The sequence below is a fragment of the Bos taurus genome, chromosome 4, assembly GCF_002263795.3.
Source record: "Bos taurus isolate L1 Dominette 01449 registration number 42190680 breed Hereford chromosome 4, ARS-UCD2.0, whole genome shotgun sequence".
In the NCBI taxonomy this organism is placed as follows: Eukaryota; Metazoa; Chordata; class Mammalia; order Artiodactyla; family Bovidae; genus Bos; species Bos taurus.
In genome coordinates, this window is record NC_037331.1 from 92,564,193 (window position 1) to 92,588,042 (window position 23,850).

Here is a 23,850-nt window from a genome sequence, read left to right on the forward strand (position 1 = left end):
CTTCACTGCTCTCTCCTGTTCTCCCAACAGGTCTGGGCCCCAGAAGCACCCCCTACGCCAGCTTCTCTTGTGGGGTTGGACCCTTCACACAGGACCGGGAGGTGCAGTGGAAGGGAAGGGTCATCCAGGCAGGTCCAGCTTCCTAACCGGGCACACCTCTCATTACTGGTGACCTGGGCAAGACACTTTGTCTCTCTGAGCCTCATTCTCCCCATCCACAACACAGGGATACATTTGAGTGCCTTACAGTACAGCTGAGGGTGGGATGCACCTGCCGCAGTGACCTGTCCTTAGCAAAATGACAGCAGAGAACAGGTCTTTCGAGTCTTCTCTCATCCTCAGCCAGCCTCTATCCTTTCTGAGATTAGATTATTTAACCCCCAGCCTGTCCTTCAGAAACCAAATATTTACTAGGGACACGGGCAACCAGGGAACGGTTGCCAAGGGCAGGGCTTTCTGAAAGGCTGCCCGTCGCCCAGGAAACTGCCCCACTCTGGTTCCCTGGGGTCCAGCAGGTCGATGGATTCTGGTGCCACCTGCTGGATATTGTGTCACACTGCTCCTAAAGCATCCACACGCGGGAGTCCCCCCATCCCCGGGCAGGGAACACCCTCTGCCCCGCCCCTCTTCTCGCCCCAGCATCTCCACCGTGAAAAGTCCTTCCTACTTCTTGTCCCTAGGTTTTCCCAGAGATTAGAAGAACGGAAAGGAGCTGGAAGCACTGTGAACCACGGGGAGCGGTGGGAGGAGCAGTGTCCTTCCTGGAGAACGGCGAGGATCGAGGAGCAGGACTCCCGGTGGTGCGGGGTCCGAAGGAAACCCCTCCCCTTAATAGGCTTCCTGAAGCTCCGACTCCGCAGTGCAGACACACGTTTCGCTTCTCATTCGTTCGCTTCCCACCGAGAGCAGCGGCGGGGTGGGGAGTAAGAGGTTAACATGGGGTGGGAGAATGACGTGTAAGGTCACAGCCAGGTCCTTACGCAACATCTCCTCCTGGCTCCCTCCTCCTTGCCAGCCGCTCAGCCCCTGATGCTCTAGTGTGGACTTCGCTTTTCTTCCCTGGGGAGAAACTGCCTACCTACCTTGACAGCATGTCAGACCAACCCCACCTCCCAACCCCCACCGTGGAGCCTCCGATCACCCTACTTCAAAGGGAATCCTCAGTGCAGACCAGGTCTCCTGAGTTGGATTCCTGCCTGGGGCAGCCCCTGTACCTGGCCATCCTGAGGTCAGCCTGCCCTGAAAAGTGAAGGGTGAGGTGGAGCCGCTGCTGAGTGTGTGTGTGTGTGTGTGTGTGTGTGTGTGTGTTGGGGGGTGATAAAAAGACAAGAAGCTGTTGGGGTGCCTGTGGATGGCTCCTCTTTCCCTGGTTAGGATCACAAGCAGAGAAACTGAGGCAGAGGCACTTAGGAAAGGCTGGTCTCTACCTACCTGTCCCAGGGGAATACTGCACCTTGCAACCCACATGCCTCCTCCCAGACTTTTATCTGGGCTGGGGATGTCGCTGACTTGTGAGCCAGATACCCTGGCTCCCAGCCCAGAAGCTCATGTTGCCAATGTGCTTAAGAAGGGTGGGGGATGGAGCAGGAAGTTGGGGACCAAGGTCTCCCAGGGGTGGAGCAGGAAGTTGGGGACCAAGGTCTCCCAAGTCACAGACCCCTCCCACCTTCCCTCCGGAGCTGAGTGGCAGGGAAGGGAAAGGAGGCTGATGGAGGTGAGTCCACATCCTGCAGGCGAGGGGCGCTGCCCTGAGGACAGTAGGTATGGGGAGCGGAGTCAGGGAGCAGGGCCCCGGGAGAGGTTATGGGGTAGGGGGGCCTGCATGCTTTGACTCTGGTACTACCCTCTGACTCCAAACTCCCCTCAGCTGATGGCAGAAGGGCTGCTGGAAGTGCACTGGGGTGGATAGACTTGGCCCCTCAACTTCCAAATGGTGTGCGTGTAAAGCAGAGAGGCAATCAGAGAGGCTGGGGTGGATAGACTTGGCCCCTCAACTTCCAAATGGTGTGCGTGTAAAGCAGAGAGGCAATCAGAGAGGCTGGGGTGGGAATTCAATGCTCTTCTGAAGAGTCGAGGGAGATGCTGCCTTACCCCCACTCCCCGTGGCTGGTCCCTCCTCCTCTCCAGACCCCACTCCTGGGTATGAGGAGAGCCGGAGGGCAGGGGTGGACAAGGGATTGAGGGAGAGATTGAGGGCAGCTGGGGTATTGACCCCTCCTCTCCGGGCTGACTGCCCAGCTCCCGGAAGAGCATTAGAACCGCAGAAGCTTAAAGGGCCCTCTGAGAGCTAATCCCAGCCGCAGCCGCAGCCATCTGAGAGCGGATGTGTGTGGAGGAAACGCGGGGGCGAGCGGAGGCCCACCTACCACTCCTCCTTCCTATGGCCTCCAGGGTGCGGCCATGGCCCCGCTGCTCCCCGCCGATGTGACGGTGACCCAGCTCTCCCGCTCCATCCACCTGTACTGCAGGCCGGGCCCAGCGGGGTCTCCAGGGCCCCGCCCACTGCTCCTGCTCCTGCCGTGGCTGGGGGCGAGGCCAGCTGCCCAGGGCAAGTACCTGCAGCTGTACCTGGCCTGCGGCTTCGACGTGCTGGCCGTGGAGAGCGCGCTGAGCCACTTCCTGTGCCCACGCCAGGGCCTGAGGTGGGCTGCCCACGTGCTGGCACTGCTGCAGGGGCCTGGGGCCCTGGCCAGCCGCCCACTGGTGGTGCACGCACTCTCCCTGGGTGGCTACACCTTTGCACAGATGCTCCTGCTCATGGGCCAGGACCTGGGGCGCCACGGCAGCGTGGCCCAGCGCCTGAAGGGCCATATTTTCGACAGCCTGGTGGTGGGCAGCCTGGACCGCATGGCGCTGGGTGAGTGTACTGGGGCAAGGGTGAGGGGGCACCTGGGCCACACAAGCCAGGCTGGACTCCAGGTGGATGGACAGGTCTGCTGACCAATGGGCCTGTGATCTAAGTGTCCCAGAGGTGTCTCGAGTCTCTGACCGTCCCACCTGATGTGGCCTTCCTACCTGGAGTGTCGGTCGTCTTGTCCCACCTGGGCCTTCCCCACTGTGGTTGAAAATACAACCCAGAGTGAGCGTGCTGCCTGGGTCCAACCTGGCACGCCTTTAACTCCAGCCTGTATTAAGACTAATTTACTGAGCACCTGTAACTTTCCATATATACTCACATAATCCCCACATTGGGACCATGAAATAGGTGTGGTGCCTTTTGAAATTCTTTTCTTGCGACACAAGCTTTGGAAAGAGTCTCAGCAATCATGTACAGCTGACCCATGAACAGGGTTTTTTTAACTGCTATGTGGGTCCATTATATGGGGTTTTTTTTCAGTAAATACGTATTATAGCACTACAATTTGAGGCTGGTTGAATCTGCAGATGTGGAATTGCACATATGGAGGCCCGAGTATGAAGTTACCTCTGATTTTCAACTGCGTGAAGGGTCAGCACCCCTAAACCCTGCAGTGTTCAAGAGCCAACTGTGATTGGGTGCACGGGTTTCCTCCAAAACAGTGATTCTGAAACTTTGGTGAGTCTCAGAATCACCTCGTGCTGAATCCTACTTCCAGGAGCCTGGGCCTGTGGGTCCTAGATCTAGGTGGTTTCTGTTACACACTAGTTTCAGGACCACTGTGCTCTTCCTTCCTCTAAAGGACCAAACTAACATACCTCAAGTAACAAAGTAACTGCTCACAAAAGAATTGGACACAATTTAGTAAAGAAACTGCCTATAATGTGGAATACTTGGGTCAGATCCCTGGGTTGGGAAGATCCCCTGGAGTAAGGGATTGGCTACCCACCCCAGTATTCTTGCCTGGAGAATTCCATGGACAGAGGATCCTGGCGGGCTACAGTCCATAGGATCACAAAGACTTGGACAGGACTGAGCGACTAACATTCTCACTTTAACGACTAAACAACAACCAAAAAAAACATCCCATGGGTCAGTTCTAATTGACCAGTTAGGTCTAACTCAAAAGGAGAATTCACCCTTGATGCAGAGTGACTTGGCATTTCTCTAAAAACCCTTAGATCTTTGCCTTTTCAATTGCTGGTCAAACTGCTTCCTGTATGGTTTTTGTAAAGCAATGTGCAAGACTATCTGTGAAACACGGCCTTGTTCTGGTCCATCCTCTCTTCTCTTTTACCATCCCCGGGTACCTGGATTTCCTTCTCCCACCCAGTCAGGTCACCTCAGACTCCAAGGTGCTCACCAAGACCGCAGATTCCAGGGCATAAGGCCTCAGGGGACCCTCAATGACCCGGTCACTTTGCAACTCCAGGAGCAGTTGTTGAACCAATTCTGAACCCACCCAACATCTTACCACCTTGATCTTTCCTTCTCGTCCCTGAAGATGTCACAAAGCTGGAAAATACCAGAGAGAGAGGCTGGGTCCTGACCACGTGGCTCTTTTAGGAATGGCCTGGGAAAGGGCAGGGACCAGCAGGCCAAGTGTGGGCTGAGGCCACCTCTCCCTGGCAGTCATGGGGCTGTTTCCAGCTCTCCACTACTCACAACTAGGGCCTTCTGCCCTCTGCTCCTTCCTGTCACTAAAGCATTCCCAGGCCACCTTCCTTGCCTCTGCCCAGAATGGGGTCTGTACCAGGCAGGACAGCTGGGTGCCCACTGACCAACTACAACAAAGGCAGAGAAGGCAGTGTTTCTGTCCCAGGACCCCCAGCTCTAGGGATCCTAAGCAGTCCGTGTGTCAGTGCTGTCCCCCACTCCCAGGAGGCAGGGCCTGAGCCGCATATGACAACAGGTGCTAACCTCCTCCTCCTGGAACCCACAGGTGTGTCTCAGCTGATGAAGCCACAGGCCCTGGGCCCAGTGGTCAGGGCCACAGCCATGTTCTACTTCCACCTGTGTCCCAGCTGTACCATCCGGCATTATGAGGCTGCGGTGGCCGCGTTCCAGCAGCCACCCGTCAGGCCCCCGACACTTGTCTACTATAGTCTGGATGATCCCCTCTGTGACAGTGCCTGCCTGCAGGAGCTGCTGGCCGCCTGGCAGCGGCTGGGCATGCCGGTGTGGGTGCAGGCCTGGGAGACCTCGCGCCATGCGGCCCACCTGCGCCAGCACCCCCTGGAGTACAGCAGCACCCTCGCCACCTTCCTGGGGAGGCTCGGCCTTGTGGCCCCCGCAGCCCGGCTCTGATGGCACTCTGGGCTCCAGCTCCCCACTGGGATGGGGGCCAGCAGTCCAGTGGACAGGGGACGGAGACAGGACAGCAGAGGCGCTGAAACCTCTTGATTTATTCAGATTATTTTAACATACAATGACGCGACTGTGGCCCCCAAAGTGTGCAAAGTTAAAGCCTTCAACTGCAGCTGAGAGGAGAGGGCAGGGACGGTACACCCGGGCATGGGGGCCAGTCGGGAATGGTGGGCAGCCTCCTCCCCAGGGCCAGGGACGGGCAGCCTGAGGAGCAGGGCTGGGGAGTCCTGGCAAGGGGAAGGGGGCAGAGACTTCCCTCCGGCCTAGGTCAGGCCTGCTGAGGGCGCAGCAGCCTGGGAAGGGGCCGGAGGCAGGCCAGGAGAGCACCATTTTTGGGGTGGGGGGGTGCCCTACGGGAGAAGCCAGGAGGGGCCACTGGTCCCAGGGGTGGGAGCCGGGCCGGAGCAGGCTGCAGCGAGAAAGACCTGAGGCAGGCACAGGGCCTGAGAGTCCAGGCTGGCTGGGCTCAGAGGGGTGCTGAAGAACGGGGAACCTGGGAGGACTCCCAGGGCAAGCCAGCCCAGGAGCAGTCCTGACTCTGCAGGGGTGGAGGGGACTGGGGCTGGGGAGTAGGGGGCAGGGGGAGGCCCAAGGAAGGGCAGTGGACACTCAGGGCCCACCCCCGCCTCTCTCCCTGGAAAAGGAGCCGGGGAAGCAGCAGTGCAAGTCTGAGGACTGCTCAGTTACGGAGGGAGGCTGCGCCCAAAGCCGAGCCCTGGGGCACGCCTCCTCCGCTGCCTCGGCCGCCGGCACCACCGTCCTCAGTACAGCCGCTTCTCGTAACTGCGGGCACAAAGGCAGAGCGAAAACCCAGAGTGGGCGTGCGGGAAGCGGGCCCCGCCTTCCCAGAGCCCCTTGCCCAGGCTGGCCCTGGGCTGCCAGGTGGCCCCCAGACTCAGGGGAGGCAGTAAGCTGCTGCTGAAGCCCCTGCCCCTCAGCCACGGTGGGGGGTCGGGGGTGGGAAGAGACAGGAAGCAAGCCCAGTGCCTCTGTTCATCCACTTCAGGCCAAGGCTCCCAGAAGAGCCAGGCCAGGCCCAGAGACAGCCATGCTCCTCGGGCCACAGCTGGTGGAGGGTCTGTCCTCAGGGCCGGGGTGGAGGTGGCTAAGGACAGCACGGCCCATCCTCACAGGAAGAGGTCAGACCAAGCCGGGGCTCTGCCGCTCACATCTCCACCCACCCATGCAGGCGCAGTGGCCTGAGCCCCCTGTGGTCACTGGGTCCGGTCCCAGACAGGACAGCCTCAGGCCTGTGGTCAGGGACGCCTCTCTGCACCCCAGGAAGGGACACTTCCCCTGCAGGGGAGGCCAAGGCCAGCTGCCCCCACCAGGATGTAGTCCTAGGGTCCAAGTCCCATGATGACACCCCAGCTCCACCTCCAGCCCAGCGCCCCCCACCCCAGCCCAGGCCCCACCCAGACTGCCCCCTGCTCTACTCTACGCTTGGCCCCGGGCAGCGCAGTTACTTACACGGCAGAAAGGTATAGCTATGGGAGGATGGGGCAGAAAGAGACACAGGTTAGATGCCCGCCTCTGCCTGGGGGGACGGGCCCTCTCGATCAGGGCGGGGCTGCATGCCTGCAACTACTGCTGCCAACTAGCGCTACCCCCACCCATGGTCGCCCCAGCACCAGCTCTGGCATCGGTCTCTCTGCCCTTCTCCCTACCAAGGGCTTGCGCCCCCAGCCTCCACTGGCCTGCTTGATGCCACCACCAGCGAGAGCCCAGCACCGCCAGCCCTGCGACCAGCCACCAAGCTTCTGAGCAAGCAAGGGCTGGGAAGCTGGGAGGGACAAATGGTCACATCTCCCGTGCCCAGCTCGGGGGTTGGGGGGTGAGACCACCGAGGGGAGGGGAGGGCCTGCCTGCATGGGGGGCTAAAGGGCGGGGTTCCAGGGTGGGCCAGGCCCTGAAGGAGAGGGTGCTGGGGTCACCCTGCTGCAGCCTCCATCCCTGAAACCTCGGCTCAGCCTCTGAACCACGGCCCCGCCTGCCCGACCCAGGGCCAGCCAGCCAGGGCCAGGAAGCCGCCGCACTTACGAGTGCAGGCCGTGGACGCCGCCCTCGATCTGGGCCGACATGGTCCGCTTCTCAAACTTGAGCTCTCCTGAGTACATCATGGACCTGCCAGCGGGGAGATGGCACCGGTCAGAGGCAGCAAGCAGGGAGGAGAGACAGAGAAAGGAAGCGAGGGGGGTGCCAGGAACCTCCCACTCGCCTCCCACCTGCGGCCCTTGAGTCGCCGCACTCACCGCAGGACAGACAGACTCCGGGCCCCGATGTCCTGGCAGCCGTGCTGGATGCCCGCTATGAGGTAGGGCACGAACTTCTGAATGGAGCCTTTGTCCTGGATGGAGCCCGAGACGCCCTGCGCAATCTTCACCTTGTCCCCCTCGCTGCGTGGAGGGCAGGAAGACTGAGCCCCACTGCCCAGGGCTCAGGGCACCCCACTCCACCTCTCGAGGGTACTGGCAGAGGAGCTACTAGCCAGCAGGCATGCTCAGTCCTTCAGTAGTGTCTGACTCTGTGCGACCCCATGGACTGTAGCCCTCCAGGCTCCTCTGTTCATGGGATTCTCTAGGCAAGAATGCTGGAGTGGGTTGCCATGCCCTCCTCCAGGGGATCTTCCCGACCCAGGGATCGAACCTCTGTTGCTTATGTCTCCTGCATTGGCAGGCAGGTTCTTTACCACCAGCACCCCCGAGGAAGCCCCAGAACGACTCCTAAAGCTGTTACTCTCTGTGCAACAGCGCAAATAAGCGTGGGTTGCTAGTTGTGGCCCCGGCACTGTCTCGGGCCTGTGACTCGTTGCCCTGTGCCTCGGTTTCCAAGCTGTAATATGGAGACTGGGTGCCGCCGTGGGAAGTCAGAGGGTAGGTGCAGACCTAAAGGACTGGAGGCCGATGTGCTGGCCCAAGGCTGGGGAGGGGTGGGGTGGGCAGGCACCTGAAGTAGCGTTTCTGGCTGCTGCTGCTCTTCTCCATGGCGTCCAGCGAGCCCATGCCGCGGTACTTCTTGAGCCTCACACCATCCGAGAAGAAGTATTCGCCGGGGGCCTCCGTGGTGGCCGCGAGCAGGGAACCCATCATCACTGCAGCAGTTGGGGGGTCAGGGTCTCTAGCCCCTGGGCCCTCCAACCACCCCTCGCCGGCCTGCCCCATCCCCAGCGGACCGGCCCCCTCACCTGTGGAGGCTCCGAGGGCCAGCGCCTTAACCACGTGCCCCACGGTCTGGATGCCGCCGTCGGCTATGACTGGGACCCCGAAGCGCCGGGCATACTCAGCCACTTTGTACACGGCAGTGCCCTGGGGCCGACCACAGGCCATCACTGGGGACGGTACACAAGACAGGTGTCAACAGTGTCAACAGCAATAGGGGCCAAGGACAGGCCTCTTGCGCCTTACCTCCACTTGGGGAAAAGGACTGCTCTGGATGTTCACATGGCAAATAAAAATAACAACAGCAGTAGGGTAAATGTCATTCCAGGAACCTGCACCTCCTCACCTACAAGAGCCCTATGGGGACACCAGCGGCTGCATCAGTACTGACCTCAGCCTCGCCTCTCTCCACACACTAGCTACCCCTCACCATTACTAGGGTTAGGTACTCACAGCCTCCTTTGGGATATTGGTTTGTATTTCTTTAAGTTTCATTGTCCAAGACTCTTAAGTATTGATTTCTAAGTGAGAATTCTAAGAAACCGGCACATATCTAGGGAATGGATGCAAAGCTAGATAAAGGAGGAAAGAAGTCTCCTGTGCCTGTACCTCTGTTTTTTTCTTTTCACATCCCCAAGATTTAGAACAACGCCCGACACACAGCAGGTGCTCAACTGCTGCTGCTAAGTCGCTTCAGTCGTGTCCGACTCTGTGCGACCCCATAGACGGCAGCCCACCAGGCTCCCCCGTCCCTGGGATTCTCCAGGCAAGAACACTGGAGTGGGTTGCCATTTCCTTCTCCAACGCATGAAAGTGAAAAGTGAAAATGAAGTCGCTCAGTCGTGTCCGACTCTTAGCGACCTCATGGACTGCAGCCTACCAGGCTCCTCCGTCCATGGGATTTTTCCAGGCAAGAGTACTGGAGTGGGGTGCCATTGCCTTCTCCGAGGTGCTCAACTAACATTCCTTAATTTATAGAAGAGGCCTACATCTTACCTCAGGGATCAGCTAATACAGAGGTGGAATGGAGTGGATTGCCATATTCTCCTCCAGGGGATCTTCCCAAACCAGTATTGAACCCTGGTCTCCCACATTGCAGATGGATTCTTTACCATCTGAGTCACCAGGGAAGCCCAGACAGTTAAAAGCAGAGGCTTAAAGACCAAACAGGTCGTGCAGCATTTGGGAGACATGACCCTCACTAAAGGGACCAAATACCTCAGTCCTGGGCCCACCAATTGGGCTTCCCAGACCAGAATCCGAGAAGCAGACTGACACACACCAAAAATTTACAGTCACCTCCTCGGATACCTGTCTCCCCACAAGTCAGTGGGCTAAACAGTCAGTCTGAGCCTGGGTCACTCCTGAACCCCAGGAAGGGGCCTGGCTGAGTGAGCGCTCTGCACACACTCGTGGCAGGAGAGTGAGGCCCTGGGGCCTGATAAAGGCTGGGGGACGTTCGAAGTGCAGCCACTCACGCTCCTCCTGACACTCACCTTCCTGGGTGATGCAGATGGAGCCGCATCCCATGCCCACACGCAGCCCATCCACACCAGCGTCAATCAGGTTCTTGGCCTGAGCTGCTGTCACCACTGGGGAGGGGCAGTCAGAGGGGAGGAAGAGTGTCAGGATGGGTTGCCCCTGCCCTGCCCAAGGGCGTCCTGGGACTCCAGTCCATACCCACCCCCCACCAACCTACTGTGACCAAAGCCCATTCCTGCACCCCCCCCCCAACCTCCCATGCCAGGAGCAATGCCACCACCAGAGGATGCCAAGTGACACAGAGAGGTTACACGGTGAGGGGGTGAGGGCCAGGATGTGAGCAGGGACCCTGCACTCACCATTGCCCCCAATCACCTGGAGGTGGGGGTACTTCTGCTTAATGTAGTGTACCATGGCGATCTGATACACAGAGTTCCCTTGGGATGAGTCCTGTGGGAAGGGGACCAGGAAAGTTGAGGGTGGAGGCTGAGGGCCCTCACTGAGGGAGGGGGGTTTGGGGAGTCTTGAGTGGACAAACCAATGAAAGCCCTATGAGAATGCGCCCCTGTCTGTTTCTGGGCAGTCACTAGACAACTCTCAGCAGATTCTCAAAGGGGCTTGCCTCTCTCCCAGAGGGTAAGTACTACTCATGGATAGTTGCACAGCAGACAAAGCCCCTTCATACCCACAATATGGACCAGTCCTCACAGCAAAGAGATGGGACCTGGAGTCACATTCTATTCCCACCAACTCACTAACTAAATTACTTAACCTCTTGAAGCTCAGTTTCCCCAACTGACAAATGGGCTTTATAATCAATGAGGATTAACTGAATTCACCTACATAAAGTTCTTAGTGCGGCACCTGGTGAGCCATCGAACTCAATGAGCGCGATAAACATCAAGGTCATGTTATGTACATGCAGAGTGCCCCAGGCGGCTCCTCAGTTAGTTCTAAGCTGTCCCAGTGACCCTCCCAGTTCTGACACTGGGCTTAATTAGAGGTGAAGCTGGGTCTTCCAAAGTAGACTCCACTGAACAGCCCCTTCTCCAGGGCAGTGCCCCTACCAGCACTATGACATCAGCGCCCGCCTGGGTGAGCAGGTCCAGGCGGTATTTGTCATCCTCACGGGTGCCCACAGCCGCCCCGCACAGCAGCTGCTTGTGGGAATCCTTGGAGGCCAGGGGGTAGTCCCGGTTCTTCTTCAGGTCAGTGCGGGCAATGATGGCCACTAACTCATCTCGATCATTGACAATGGGCAGCTTTCCTGACAAGGAACGCAGGAGTGAGATGGAAGAGCAGGCTTCTGGAGGTCGGGTAGGATGGGTAATGAGGATGAAAATAGACCAGGCCAGAGATTCCCCTGCAGTACCCAATGCCACCACTAGGTGACAGCACCCACCCAGGAAGTGTTCCTAGGGACCTGGCCCTCTGCCCAGGGAACAGGAAGCAAAGAAACCCAGTTCCTGGAGCTCTTCCTGCCCTGTGGCTAGGCCGGGCTCCGTGGGCAGCCCCTGCGCACTGGCAGCCCTTCACCTGCTGGGCCACAGGCCACAGTGGTCAAAACCTCCTAGCCAGGGCACAAACGTGAGGTTGTCCTGCCGGGGGGAACATATGTCCCATCCACTGCCACCCCTGAGGACGATCCAGCCTGGGCCACGGGGGCATTTCCCAGTGGCTCCCATAGGGGCCTAATGAATACTATGTCAACTACCCCACTGGCAAATGAATTTAACTGCAGGACTTCTCAGAGCCCTTGATAAAGTAATGAACCATTCCTTATGCAAGATGGGGACACAGAAGCATTCTCTGGCTTTCTAGGACCACAGTGCCCTTTCTTCATGATGAGCGTTTCACAGAACGAGTTGTTTTGAGAAACATACTGTGAAGACGCCAAATAAGGGATGGGATTTCCTAAGCCAGGAAAGAGACCTCAGGAATCATGCTCCAGTCTGAGGTTATTCAGACCTGTCCCCAGCCTGGTTGCAGGGACAACCTGCAAAGCTGTGAAGCAAAAGGGGGCTCTGATGGGAGGCGGGGGTGGGGAGGTGGGTTGTATTTTCCACCTGCTCCCTGGTACCTTTCTTGCTGCGCTGCAGAATCTCATTTGCCTCTTTCAATGTTACACCTGCTGGAGCCACCACCAGCTCATTCCGTGGGGTCATCACCTGTGGGGCCAGGAACATTTGCCTGCAGGTTGGCAGGTGAGAGAGAAGGGAGCCAGGCCTCCCTCTGGTCCCTGGTCACAGGCACCAGCCTGAGGCCCCGGACCTGGGGTCCTCTCTGCCCCCAGCCATACCCTCCCTGCCCCATAGGTACCTCACTGAGAAGGGTGGTGTGGTCCTTCTCGGCAAGGAAGTCGATGTCTCGGGAGGTGACAATGCCCACCAGCTTGCTGCCCATGGTGCCCGTCTCAGTGATGGGGATGCCTGAGAAGCCATGCCGGATCTTGGCCTCCAGCACGTCACCCACGGTATGCGAGGGGCTTAGCACCACGGGGTCCGTGATGAAGCCCTGTTCAAATTTCTGAGGGCAGAGACAGGGGAAGGAAAAGGCTGGAAGAAAGCTGGAGATGGTGTACAGTCTGGCCACAGGGGACAGAATGTACTGGGGCAGGAAGCCAGTGAGCCCTGTGCCCTCACTGGAAGGGCAGACAAGACCCCGCAGGAATCAGCCAGGGAGCGCACGGGCCCACAGACTTGGCAATGGAGGTTTGGGGAGGGGCGAGGGTCTGTGAGGCAGGGGACCACCAGAGGGCATCTTCTTCCTGGGAATGGGCCTGGTACTTGCCTTGACCTTCCGCACCTCATTGGCCTGGAATTCTGGAGTGCAGTTGTGGTGAATGAAACCAATACCGCCCATCAGCTGGGGTAGAAGGGAAGTACAGTTAGAGTCAGCCAGTCGTCCTCACTCTGCCAACCCCACCTCTGATTCCAATTCCTCCTGACGTCCGGCCCACCCTGCTCAGTCCTCCCGGCCCTGGGGTCTCCACCCACGTGCCCAACTCACAGCCATTGCAATGGCCATGTCAGCCTCCGTCACAGTGTCCATGGGGGATGAGATGAGTGGCGTCTTTAGTGTGATCTTCCGAGTCAGGGCTGAAGTCAGATCCTGAGGGTGGAGACATGGTCTACGTGAAAAGTGTTATCATTCATTCAACAAACACTTACTGAGCTCCTGTGTGCCTGGCACCGACCCTGGGGATACAGCAGTGAGCAAAGCGAATGAGGTCTCTGCTACGTCCTCTGGAGCTTACATTCTACTTGGAAAGAAAAATGACACTCACGAAACATATCCAAGATGATTCTGGTTGGGGTGAAGGCTCCAAAGAAAAGCAAGAGGCAGAATGACCACTGGAGGAAGAATGTGGTGGTTGGTAAAACCTTTCTTGAGGGGATGACAAAGGGAAACTAGTCAAGTAGAAGTCCAGGAGTCTTTCCAGGTCAAGGGAACTGTATGTGAAACCCTGCCTCTGATTCCAGTTCTCCCTGAGGTGCATTTAAGAAAGAAAAAGCTAGCAGAGTAGAGGGAAGGGAGAGAGACGGGGAGGGGAGGGGGGCAAGGATGTGTAGCCTTGAAAGCCTTGGGGAGGAGCTTGGATTCGATTTTGCGATGAGAAGCCACTGGAGGACCACAAGAAGAAGAAAGACATGATCTGATTTGTGTTTCAAAGAGTTCGCTCAGGCTCCAATGTGAAGACGGGATTCTGGGTGACAAGGTCTAGGCAGAGAGACCACTAGGGAGGCTGCTGACGGGTCCAGGTGGGCGATTCTGGGGCCTGGTGAGATGGAGGCATGGGAAGGAGTCTACTAGGCAGCCCATCCGGGGAGAAGGTGACTACCTGTCCATAGCTCAAAGGAGAGGTCAAGATGGCAAGGGTATTCAGGAAGCATCTGCCTGTGAGCAGTAGATAAGGCTGGATTGCAGACGCCTCCGAGATTCAGGCTAACAGCTGTGGATCCTAGCCCCCCAAACCCCCAGACACAGACTTTGCTACATAACTTCCTGGAGACTCAAGGACCCCTACAGTCTATTCCCAGAGTCAGGCCGAGAACCTTGGGCCTGCAGTCTAGAAAACTTGCCTTGTCCTCGCTTATCCTAGCACAGAAGAGCCACAGCCTCCTGACATAGACCAAAGGAAGGAGACCCTTGATGGCCAGTGGGCTTCTTCCATCCCTCTCTTCCTTGCACTCTGCCCAGGATCTGGGACAAAGTCAAGTGTTAGTTGCTCAGCTGTGTCCAACTCTTTGCGACCCCGTGGACCCCATGCAGCCCACCGGGACCCTCTGTCCATAGGGATTTTCTAGGCAAGAGTACTGGAGGGGGTTGCCATTCCCTTCTCCAGGGGATCTTCCTGACTCAGGGATTGGACCTGGGACTTCTGCATTGCAGGCAGATTCTTTACCATTTCAGCCACCAGGGAAGCACCAGCACAAGGCCAGGCTGCTCACTTTCACTTTGTGAAACTGAACAGCCAAACCAAGAAGGCTTCCAGGTTGCTATCACAAAGGGAATATCCAGAATAGTCCTAATGTCCCCTTAACAATCTGTCTGGGTCAGCACTGACTACACAAGCTGGATGTGAGCTTCCCCAACATATAAAAGATCTGGGCACACTCAGGCCCTCTGGCGTTCCATAAGAATCAAACCTGAATAAATATAAATGATAACAGCAACAGAAAAACTTTTTTTTAAATGCATACTAATTCATCATAGGATAACTTTTCCATGAAATGACTAACACCCATTAGCATTTAGCCTCTTGGCTCCTATAATGTTGTTGCGTATTTTTAAAATTTTATTTATTATTTAAAAAAACTTTTTTTTGGCTGTGCTGGGTCTTCCTTGCTACACATGGGCTTTCTCTAGTTGTGGTGAGCAGGGGCTACGCTGCGTTGTGGTGTGAGGGCCTCTCATTTCGGTGGCCTTTCTTGTTGCGGAGCACAGCTTTAGGTGCACAGGCTCAGTAGTTGTGGTTCGCCGGTTCAGTAGCTGTGGTGCACAGGCTTAGTTGCTCTGAGGCGTATGGAATCTTCCCAGACCAGTAATCAAACCTGTGTCTCCTGCATTACCATGCAGATTCTCAAACACTGTGCCACCAGGGAAATTTGGGTTGTCATATGTTAATAGTAGGACTTCCCTAGTGGCTCAGACGGTAAAGCATCTGCCTACAATGCCAGAGACCCGGGTTCAATTCCTGGGTCGGGAAGATCCCCTGGAGAAGGAAATGGCAATCTACTCCAGCACTCTTGCCTGGAAAATCCCATGGACGGAGGAGCCTGATAGGCTACAGTCCGTGGGGTCACAAAGAGTCAGACACGACTTCACTTTCACTTTCACTTTTCATGTTAATAGTATAAAGGATATTGGTCATTGACTCGGTTTATTTCTAAGCCCCACCGGTTAAGAGAAGCATTGTTTCCTTGTATTAGACCACAATCTAACTTCTTCAGATCTTCTCACCAGTTCATCTAAGTCATGGATCCACAAACAAGTCTGTCCACCTCTTCCAAAGTTTCCATAATTTTACTGGCTTCTAGGGTATCTTTGTTTAGCACTTCAGAAGAAATCCAGTAAGTAATAAAGCAGCCACACCTTCATCCACCCCACACCCTCCCTGGGCCTTTCTGAACTTCACTGCAGGCCCCAGGCCAGACCCACCTTTCAGGATCCCACTGAATCCCCATCACTGCCTCTAACCCATCAGGCATAATCCACTGCCCACAGCACAAATGGCTACATCCACCTTCCCCAGAAAAATCTCTCTCCCACACCCCTGAGCCAGAGATCGGTGTACTATACCACACACACAGCCCCTCGCCCTTTACTCACCACTTCATCAGCTGTGAAGTCTATGAATCCTGGGAGAATCAGGAAGTCGCTGTGAAGAAAGGAAGTGAGCATTACTGGGTGAGGAGGGGGTTCCTGAAAGGGGCAGGGCCTGCCACTCCAGGGGAAGCAGTGTGTAGCTGGGGAAAGGAGCCGAGTATCTGAACCCTGTGACCTGTTCAGGACTGAACCACCCTCGTGCCCCCTGATAGTTGTCAACCTCAGCCCAGAGAGCTAGAGCCAAACGTGGCACAAACTCTGTAGTCCTGGGGCGCCACCAGGGCAGCTAGCCCCAAACACCCATTGCCTTTAGGGCTCAGAGTTCATCAAGGGACCCAGACATTCCCATAAGGCTGCACCCAGTGGATACAGGGTCTGCCCTTGAAAACTTCTCAGTCTTGGAGGCGGGGAGATGATAAATAAACACGGAAGGCACCTGAGAACAGTGTAGGAGCGCCACCCAGCATGAACACCACACAGCACAGAGCAAGCTGCTCAGCCCAGTGCTGGGGCTGCTGAGTCACACAGGGCTCAGAATGGCACCAAGGGACCCCAGGGGGCTGAGCACGGGGTACATGCCAATAGAGCAGGCATCCCTAACGCTCTGCCCAGTTGGACTGGAGCAACCAACGGACACGGTCTGGGATGGGAAACAAGAGGAAGGGGCCTTATGGTTAGGACCACAACACAGGAGGCCCAGCCAAAGCCTGGCAGTGGCCAACACTAACCTGGGCCATGGTCCCAGCAATCCCCAGAAGAGGGGTACAGGCCTGCCCAGGTGCCGCAAAGCACAGGGCCACAGCCCAGGAGGCCTGACGAGCCTGCAATCTCAGGGCCTTGACAGACACGCCCAAAAGTAAACGTCTCAGGGTGTTCAGGAACACTCCCAACCAGACTAAGCAAAGCAGCAGGCACCCCAGGGCCAGAAGGAGAAGCTACAGGGTGGAAGGGATGAGTGGGGTCTTTAATTTGCCCCAGGGTGTAGAACGACTCCCTGGGAGTGTTCCTGGGAGACACCACTGAAAAATATATCATATATACTCTATCCCACTTCATCAAAGACCACCAAAGAAATAATCTTAACTGCCCCTGTCCCCTGGGGGCCCTTCTGTACAGTGAAGAGGCCTCTGTGGCTCACTTAGAGGCAGGAAAAGAAATGCTGGAGTCTGGGCCCCTTGGCATTTTCTAGGTATCACACATACCCCTTGCCTGGCCCACATCTCAGCTACGCAGACAAGCAAGAGGAGACACTCCTCAGGAATGATTGGGTATCCTGGTGTCCAGGGAAACAGCCTGCCAGGCAGGAGTGCTTATAGGCAAAGGCAGGAGCTAGCAGGGGACAGGGCAAGGATGCTCTTGGTTCAGAGCATCCCTACTCCACCCTAGTCCCAGGTCCTGATGCTCTTTCCTGGCATGGACACAGTCCTGCAGCCAAGAGAAGAGCTAGTGCCAGGCCTGCAGCCAGCAGGACAACTCGCCCAGGGCCCATGGAAAAACACACTAAGCCAGAGGCAAATGGTCTTGTCTTCTTCAAAAATCCTGGGTGGGGAGGGCTTGGGTGGGTGATCGTCAAAGAATACTCCAGCCAAGTGGGGAACACCAGTACTAACTTGTAGGCAGGCAGGGGCACACGTGGAAAGTGGGCTGGACTGGAGGGTGGAAAAAAAGAGCCATCCCAACTGCCCAGCTGGGCATATCCTGGGGGCAACACCCAAGCAGCTGCCTGAGCACCACCACCTCCCCCCCTCACCCCCTGCACCGACTCTTGCCCTCGTGGTGACGCTGGGAGTGAGAATGTCCTGGACCAAGGTCTGGGGAAAGTCTCCAGAACCACATCTCCTGTTCTCACACGCCCCCAGTGCCCCCTTCATGCGGCCAAGATGCCCCGAGGAAAGAGGAAGGGGGCAAGCCGGACCCGGATCTAGCCAGAAACAGGGCATGGCACTGAGGGCCGCGATGTCGCTGTGCCACGTCCGTCCGTCTGCTCTCGGCGCGGGCCGCCTTCCTTCCCTGGCCCGGCCTTGCCCGTACCCGCCCACCCCCAACCCCCCGCTCGCTCCCGCCGCAGCCCAAGTGGCTCGAATCGGGCCGGGGACACGGGCGTCACCCAGGAGCGAGCGGCGCACTTGCAGGGCCGGGGCCTGGGAGGATCGCGGCGCGTTAGTGCGCGCGCCCAGGTGGGGCTGAGGCCCCCAGCGCTTACTTGTAGGTGAGGCCGTCGGCGTTGGCGAACAGCTGCTGCGCAGTGAGCCCATCCTCGGGCACGTAACCGGTGCCGCCGCTGATCAGGTAGTCCGCCATGCTGCCAGGAGACACCGCGACCCGACATAAACACCCGCGCGGGCCGCCCCGCCGCTGCTGCTGCTGCCGCCGCCGCCGAGGCTGCTGCTGCTGCTGCTGCTGCTGCTGACGCCGCACCACGGCCACGCTGCCGCCGCGGGCTGGGCGGGCCGGGGGCGGGGGCTGCGGCAGCCGCGGGGCGGGCCCCGGGCACCGCCCTCACTCGCACCCCCGTTCCTCCCGCCCCTCCCTCGGGAGCCCGCCGCCTCCGCCCCCAGCAGCACAAAGAGCCCCGCGGAGCCCGGCCCAGCCGCCGCCGCCGCCGCCGCGCGCACGCCCAGGGCCACCCGCAGTGGCACAGCGGCCGCTGGGAACCGAGGCGGCGGAGGGCGTGTGTTCACCGGAGGAGGGGGCGGAGCCAGGTCGGGACACGGCCCCTCCGCCGCTCCAAGTCCCGCCTCTTAGGTTCCCCGCAGCGCCTCCGCCAGGGCCAGCATCCCGGGCCACCCAGGCCACCGACCCCGCGGGCATGAGTCTCCCCGGGGCCCTGCTGCCTAGTCCCAGGGTAACCTCTCACACGGTTTATCTTCCCCAAGACTAAGGCTCAGACTCGAATCAGGGCCCGGAGCCCTGAGGAACTGGTTTGGGCCGGCAGCTGCCCAACACACAGGAGTCTGAGGTTGTATACCTTCTCTGCAGTGCACCCCCACCCTGCTCCCCACAACCGGGCATCATTCCTAGGGGTCAGGCATCTGAACAATGCCAATCCCTGACCTTTGTGTGGCTTTGGAGCCCTCTGCCGTCTACAAGGCATTTTTCATAAATGATCACATTTACTCTGCTGCTGCTGCTGCTAAGTCGCTTCAGTCGTGTCCGACTCTGTGCGACCCCAGAGACGGCAGCCTACCAGGCTCCCGCGTCCCTGGGATCCTCCAGGCAAGAACACTGGAGTGGGTTGCCATTTCCTTCTCCAATGCATGAAAGTGAAAAGTGAAAGTGAAGTTGCTCGGTCGTGTCCAACTCCTACTAATTGCCAATTATTAGGTGTCCTCCCCCCCCACCCCTGCTTTATAGATGCAAAACCTACAGTTCGGGAGGGGTTGGGGACAGGCACTACCCCTGGTTCCTGATCTAATGCTTCAATCTGACATCCTGTGTTATCCTCAGCTGAGAGAGTATTGTGGATACCAGGGAGGTTTAGCCCCAGAGAGCAAAGTTTGCTTTTATTCGGAGGGTAGCATGGTGGGAAGCTGGGGGTGGGGGGGAACCACAGGCCTGACTTAGGCAAGTAAATATACATACAGATTAGGACAGAGGCTAGGGAAGTCTTGAGAATTTCCGCAAGCAGACATTTGGTGGCCCTGGATGCCCAGCAAGACCCAGATTTCTACATGAAGGTAGTAAGATTAGGTAGCAGGTTGATTCCCATGGGAGGAGGTGGGGTGTCTGGGGCTGGCCCTTCCCCTTCATGTGACCAGAACTGCTAATGCTACTCCCTGACGAGAAGCCGGAAAGCAGATGTCAGCCCCTTCCCTGCCCCAGGCCCAAATGCCACCCTCTCCTCCCTCTGTCCTCATCTAGTCCCTTGGTGAGATGAGGGACAAGTGGGCCAGGGACGCTGTCCTTTCCTTGGCAGGGCAGCTGTCTGTGGTCCTCCCCCTGTTCCCAGCCCTGGAGGCTGGGTTTGTTTACCTCTCACCAGTGTGGTGGCAGCCGAGCCCAAGGGAGCCTCCCTGAGATGCCCAGCCTCCCTCAGTGACTCCCCGGGACCCTGCCAGGAAAACAGAGCTGTTCCATCTGTGTGAGAGGGAAGGGGAGGCTTCCCACAGAGCTAGAACGATGAGGCCCATGAGGCTAGAGTGCTGCTGGGGACTCACAGATGTCCACTGTGCCCTCTTTCTTACTGCGGGGCACCAGAAAAATCACAGATTCCCAAACTTCCCTCTCCAACTGGGGAGTCTGAAGGAGGCTCCTGATGGGGGCCCCTGGAAGCCCTCTGGTGTTGAGGAGGGCCTGCTAGGGTTCTCTGCTGAGTGGGAGTTGGGGCCAGCTTGCCAGGGATACCTAGGGTGTACCTGATACCTCAGCACTCACAGACTCATGCAGAGGATCTGAGCCATATGGGGAAAGGGGTTATCCTGAGGGCACCAGCATAAGGACCTCCTAGTAGCCGCCTGGAGGCAGAGCAGTGAGCCTGGCTAGAGGAAGCAACTGGCCATTCAGCGCCAGTTGCTTCCTGGGCACCTTTCTAGCCACAGAAAGATGAAGCTAGAAGGGCATGGCAGGAACAGCACACAGGCTGCCCCTGTGGTCTGCTCTGGGTCACTGTCTCCTGCAACGTGGGCCATGGATGGCTAGGGTTCCCCCAGGGCTGGGGCCCAGGACAGCAGCTGGGGTCTGCCAGCTCAGGTGACCTCAGTATGACATTTGCCCCGGCCTCGAACTCAGAACCAGGAGAGGAGGGCTGCCATCAGGCTGAGTTGTGGGGAGAGTCCTCCTCCCAGCATGACAGACCTCACAACCCCACTCCCTTTCTGCTGCCCACTGCCCGCCACCGCCCCCCCCACCTCCTCCTGCTTTGACCTGTGTCCGGGCATCTCATTACTCTAAGCTGCTGGGCTCAGCCCTGGGTTAGGCTGTCCTTTTCCAGAGACTGTTAATCCACCTCCCACCCCCACCCTCAGCTTTCCTCCTCCCTTTTCCTGATCTTCCCCAGCTGCTTCCTCCCTGGGGAGGAGACACCAAGCAACCAGTGGGCCTCCCCAGCTCAAGGAAGGGCCAATGGTCCCCTGAGGCTCCACACCTATCAGCTGTGAGCAGGAGAGCAGGCCAAGCCCCATCAAGGCCCTTCCTTCAAAAGGAGGGGAATGGTGCCCAGCCAGGCACCCACATCCAGGCAGGGAACCCGGAGGTCTCTTTCTAGTCTGGGGCTATTTTGAAGGGACAAGCTTTCAAAACACTTCCAAGGGGAGATTTGTGGGAGTTGTGGGGAGGAGCATTAACACTGACATTGCTGAGCTTGTTTAGGGGACCTAGCTTGTCCAGGTTCAAGCCAGAGCGCAATAACTCTGGCCTCAGACCTAGACTTCTCATGGAACCCTGTCCTCTTCCCACAGTTTCTAAACTAGAGCCGGCAGATGGAGGTCTAGCCAGCAGGTTTTGAATCTTACTACGCCACCTGGCTGGGTCTCAGGTTTGACACCAGCTCTTCAGAATCTGGTGGGGGTGGCGATAGCACAGGTGCAGAAGTACAGTCTGCAGAAAGGATGCTCCTGCATGGCCCTGGTCTGAGTTCCAAAATGACACTCTTGCAACACCTGCCCCCAACCAAGGCACTGCCTCCATCCAGCCCCCCTGGGCCCCTCTCCTCCTATGGCCTCTCTCTGTCACCCTAGACCCTGAGCCCCAGTAGCTGGGTTTCTAGGATGGCAAGGATGCAGGTGCCCGAAACTGAGTCAATTCTAGAGAGCCAGCCTTCCGGGGCAGGAGGGGCCCAGTTTCACCCAGCAGCCCCTTAAGCCATTAAAAGTTCTTACATAATAGCGGCCAGCCCCTGGGCAGAGCTAATTCCCCCAGACCACCAACCACCCCCCCCCCAAAAAAAAACCCAGCTTCCAGGTCACCTCCCCAAGCTGCTGAGCACCAACAGATGGGACACAGAAAGAAGTCCAAATCCTCTGGACCAGAAGGACAGTGGGTTGCATTTCAAGCTGCGGTACAATCCAGAGATTAGCCACTGTCTCCTTTTCAGTCAGTCCCCTGGGGCCCAGATCAACACCTCCACTCTTCCTCCAATGACCCTTACAGACCCCAGCAGGGTAAGGGCAGAGCCGGGTTTGAATCTTAAAAGAGAGACCCTGGGGTGAGCTGCACTGGCAGTCTCATCAGACCTCAGTGAATGGGGGAGGAGGGGCTTGTGTCCTTACCAGGCTCTGAGAGGGTCATCCATCTGGACACCCACCCTGACAGTAAGACTCTGAAGATAGTTCTAGGAGGAGACAGCTAAGGAGGAGTAAGCCAAGTTGGACTTGGACTCCAACAGGTTCGGTTTGAACCCCCTGAGTTGGAGCCACTTGGACCAGGTATTATCGGGTGTGTAGTTGAGGTCAGACCCCGGGCTCAGATTTTAGGGATCGTTGTTTTCCCGACCTGCTCCCTGGTGCAACTCAGCACTGAGCCCTCGGCACAGTGCCCGCTTGCATCCCCCAAACAAAGCCGGGTGTGTGGCATCTGAGCCCAGTTTCAGGAAGTTTCAGGTTGAGGCGATAAGAGGGCTTGAGTGGTGGGATATGCCCTTTCCCTCCCCAGCAGCGCTGCCCGGTTCCCAGGGCCACCGCGCCCGCCCCGGATGCGCCCCGCGCGCTCTGCCCTGGGCGTCACCTCTCGGGCTCGTAGCCGGCCTGCAGCAGGCGGGCGCTGTACCGTTGCGCCGCCGTCTCGTGTCCCGGGTGCTGCCGGGCTCCGGGCTCCGGAACATCAGCGGTTCCGCCTCCCTGCAGAGACACCGGGAACGGCGCCGACCCTGCTGGCGGAGCGCGTGGCTCCTCCATGCGGAGGCCGCTGCTCGAGGCGGGCGGGAGCCTCTTCTCCTGGAGGCTCCCGGGCCACCGCTCGGGAGTGAGTGCAGCCCAGTCGAGTCCGGGGAAGGGGCGGGGCCGCCGAGGCGGAGCCTGCGCGCCGGGGGCGGGCTTCCAGTGCCGTGGGCGGGGCTGCTCCGGGGAGGGAGTCCGCTGCGCTGGCAAAACTGTCCCACCAGCCCATCTACCGAAACTCAGCCTGTCTTTCCCATCCCCGGATCCGCCACAGGATGCTGGGAGATGGAAGTTGAACTGCAGAAGACCTCCACCCCTTCCCCACTGCCCGGACCTTCTAGTTTTTCTTGGCCCCTTCCAAGGGAAAATCAAAAAAGAGCGCAGCCGGGGCTTACTTCGCGTCTTACGTCGGTTCCTCTTCTTGGGAACCGAGGCTCGGTCCTTTGAAGCGCCTCCTACCGGCCAGCCTCAGACCTACCTTGCTAGAGCAAGATGTGTGTGCTTAGTCGCTCAGTCGTGTCCGGCTCTTTGCGACCCCGTGGACCTCCCAAGGCTCCTCTGTCCATGGGGATTCTCCAGGCAAGAATACTGGAGTGGGTTGCCATGCCCTCCTGGAGGATAGGCTGGGAGATTATCCATCTGCCTTTGCCTACCGAGCCCTTCACCTGTTCAACAGATTCTCTTAGGAGGAAAACAGGTTTCCCTTAGCCCTTACCTGTCATTGTCTGAGGAAGGAATAGATAAGACTGCAGGCTCCTTAAGAAAAAGGACCTTGTTTTCCCTCGCCTGGGGTACCCTATAACCAGGAAGTGGGGCTGAGCACACAGGTGTGCAAACCTCTGTTCATCTACTGACTAAAAAGAATACTTTTTCCTCTTTCAAAATTGTTACCATCATTGTCAGCAATGATTGAGCACCTAGCAGAGTTGGCAAGGAAAAATAAGCGTCCTTCGTCTCAGGCAATTTCTTTAAGGAGACAGAATAGATAGAACATAAGCAATTGACAAAAATCTGTTTTATTAAATATATTTTTACAAAAACATGGCAGTCTGAGGGAGCAAATGGTAAACGCTGAATGGCTGAGGGCTAAGATGCATTTAAAGGAGGCAGAGTCAAAGGTCAGAACTTTCAGCAACTATTTCACAAAGGAAATTGAATTTACACAATAGAAAGATTTTGGATTTTATCCTGCCTGGTACCTTTTCCTATACATGTACTCACCTGCTCCCCAGATTCAAGATCAAAGCACAGTTTCTCTGACACTGAGCCAGACATGAAATCTTGTCACTGTGAATGCCATTAAAGACAATTATTTTTGCTATAAACTGAATGTTTGTATTTCTTC

At 57.5% G+C, this 23,850-nt stretch overlaps 2 protein-coding genes across 6 annotated transcripts; one reads left to right on the forward strand and one right to left on the reverse strand.

Moving 5' to 3' along the window:
• Positions 1-45: 45 nt before the first annotated feature.
• On the forward strand, positions 46-8,977 carry LOC537848 (transmembrane protein 53-like). 4 transcript variants are annotated; one of them, XM_015470687.3, is made up of 4 exons: positions 46-1,714; positions 2,392-2,857; positions 3,385-3,535; positions 4,800-4,881. In XM_015470687.3, exons 1-3 carry the CDS (start codon positions 1,352-1,354, stop codon positions 3,489-3,491), a joined length of 936 nt encoding a protein of 311 aa, XP_015326173.2. In that variant the 5' UTR covers positions 46-1,351; the 3' UTR covers positions 3,492-3,535; positions 4,800-4,881. The 4 variants fall into 4 exon arrangements, with proteins under 4 accessions (XP_015326173.2, XP_002686992.4, XP_024846914.1 ...); XM_002686946.6 differs by lacking the exon at positions 3,385-3,535 and having other exon boundaries at positions 4,800-8,977; XM_024991146.2 differs by having other exon boundaries at positions 3,385-4,889.
• IMPDH1 (inosine monophosphate dehydrogenase 1) lies at positions 5,243-22,630 on the reverse strand. Of its 2 annotated transcripts, XM_059885438.1 has the most exons (16): positions 22,354-22,630; positions 21,900-21,975; positions 17,897-17,995; positions 15,697-15,745; positions 12,874-12,975; positions 12,655-12,729; positions 12,184-12,390; positions 11,945-12,032; positions 10,932-11,131; positions 10,224-10,314; positions 9,879-9,974; positions 8,409-8,552; positions 8,171-8,315; positions 7,477-7,620; positions 7,265-7,348; positions 5,243-6,007 (listed from the first exon to the last, which is right to left on the reverse strand). In XM_059885438.1, exons 2-16 carry the CDS (start codon positions 21,920-21,922, stop codon positions 5,986-5,988), a joined length of 1,569 nt encoding a protein of 522 aa, XP_059741421.1. In that variant the 5' UTR covers positions 21,923-21,975; positions 22,354-22,630; the 3' UTR covers positions 5,243-5,985.
• Positions 22,631-23,850: the final 1,220 nt, after the last annotated feature.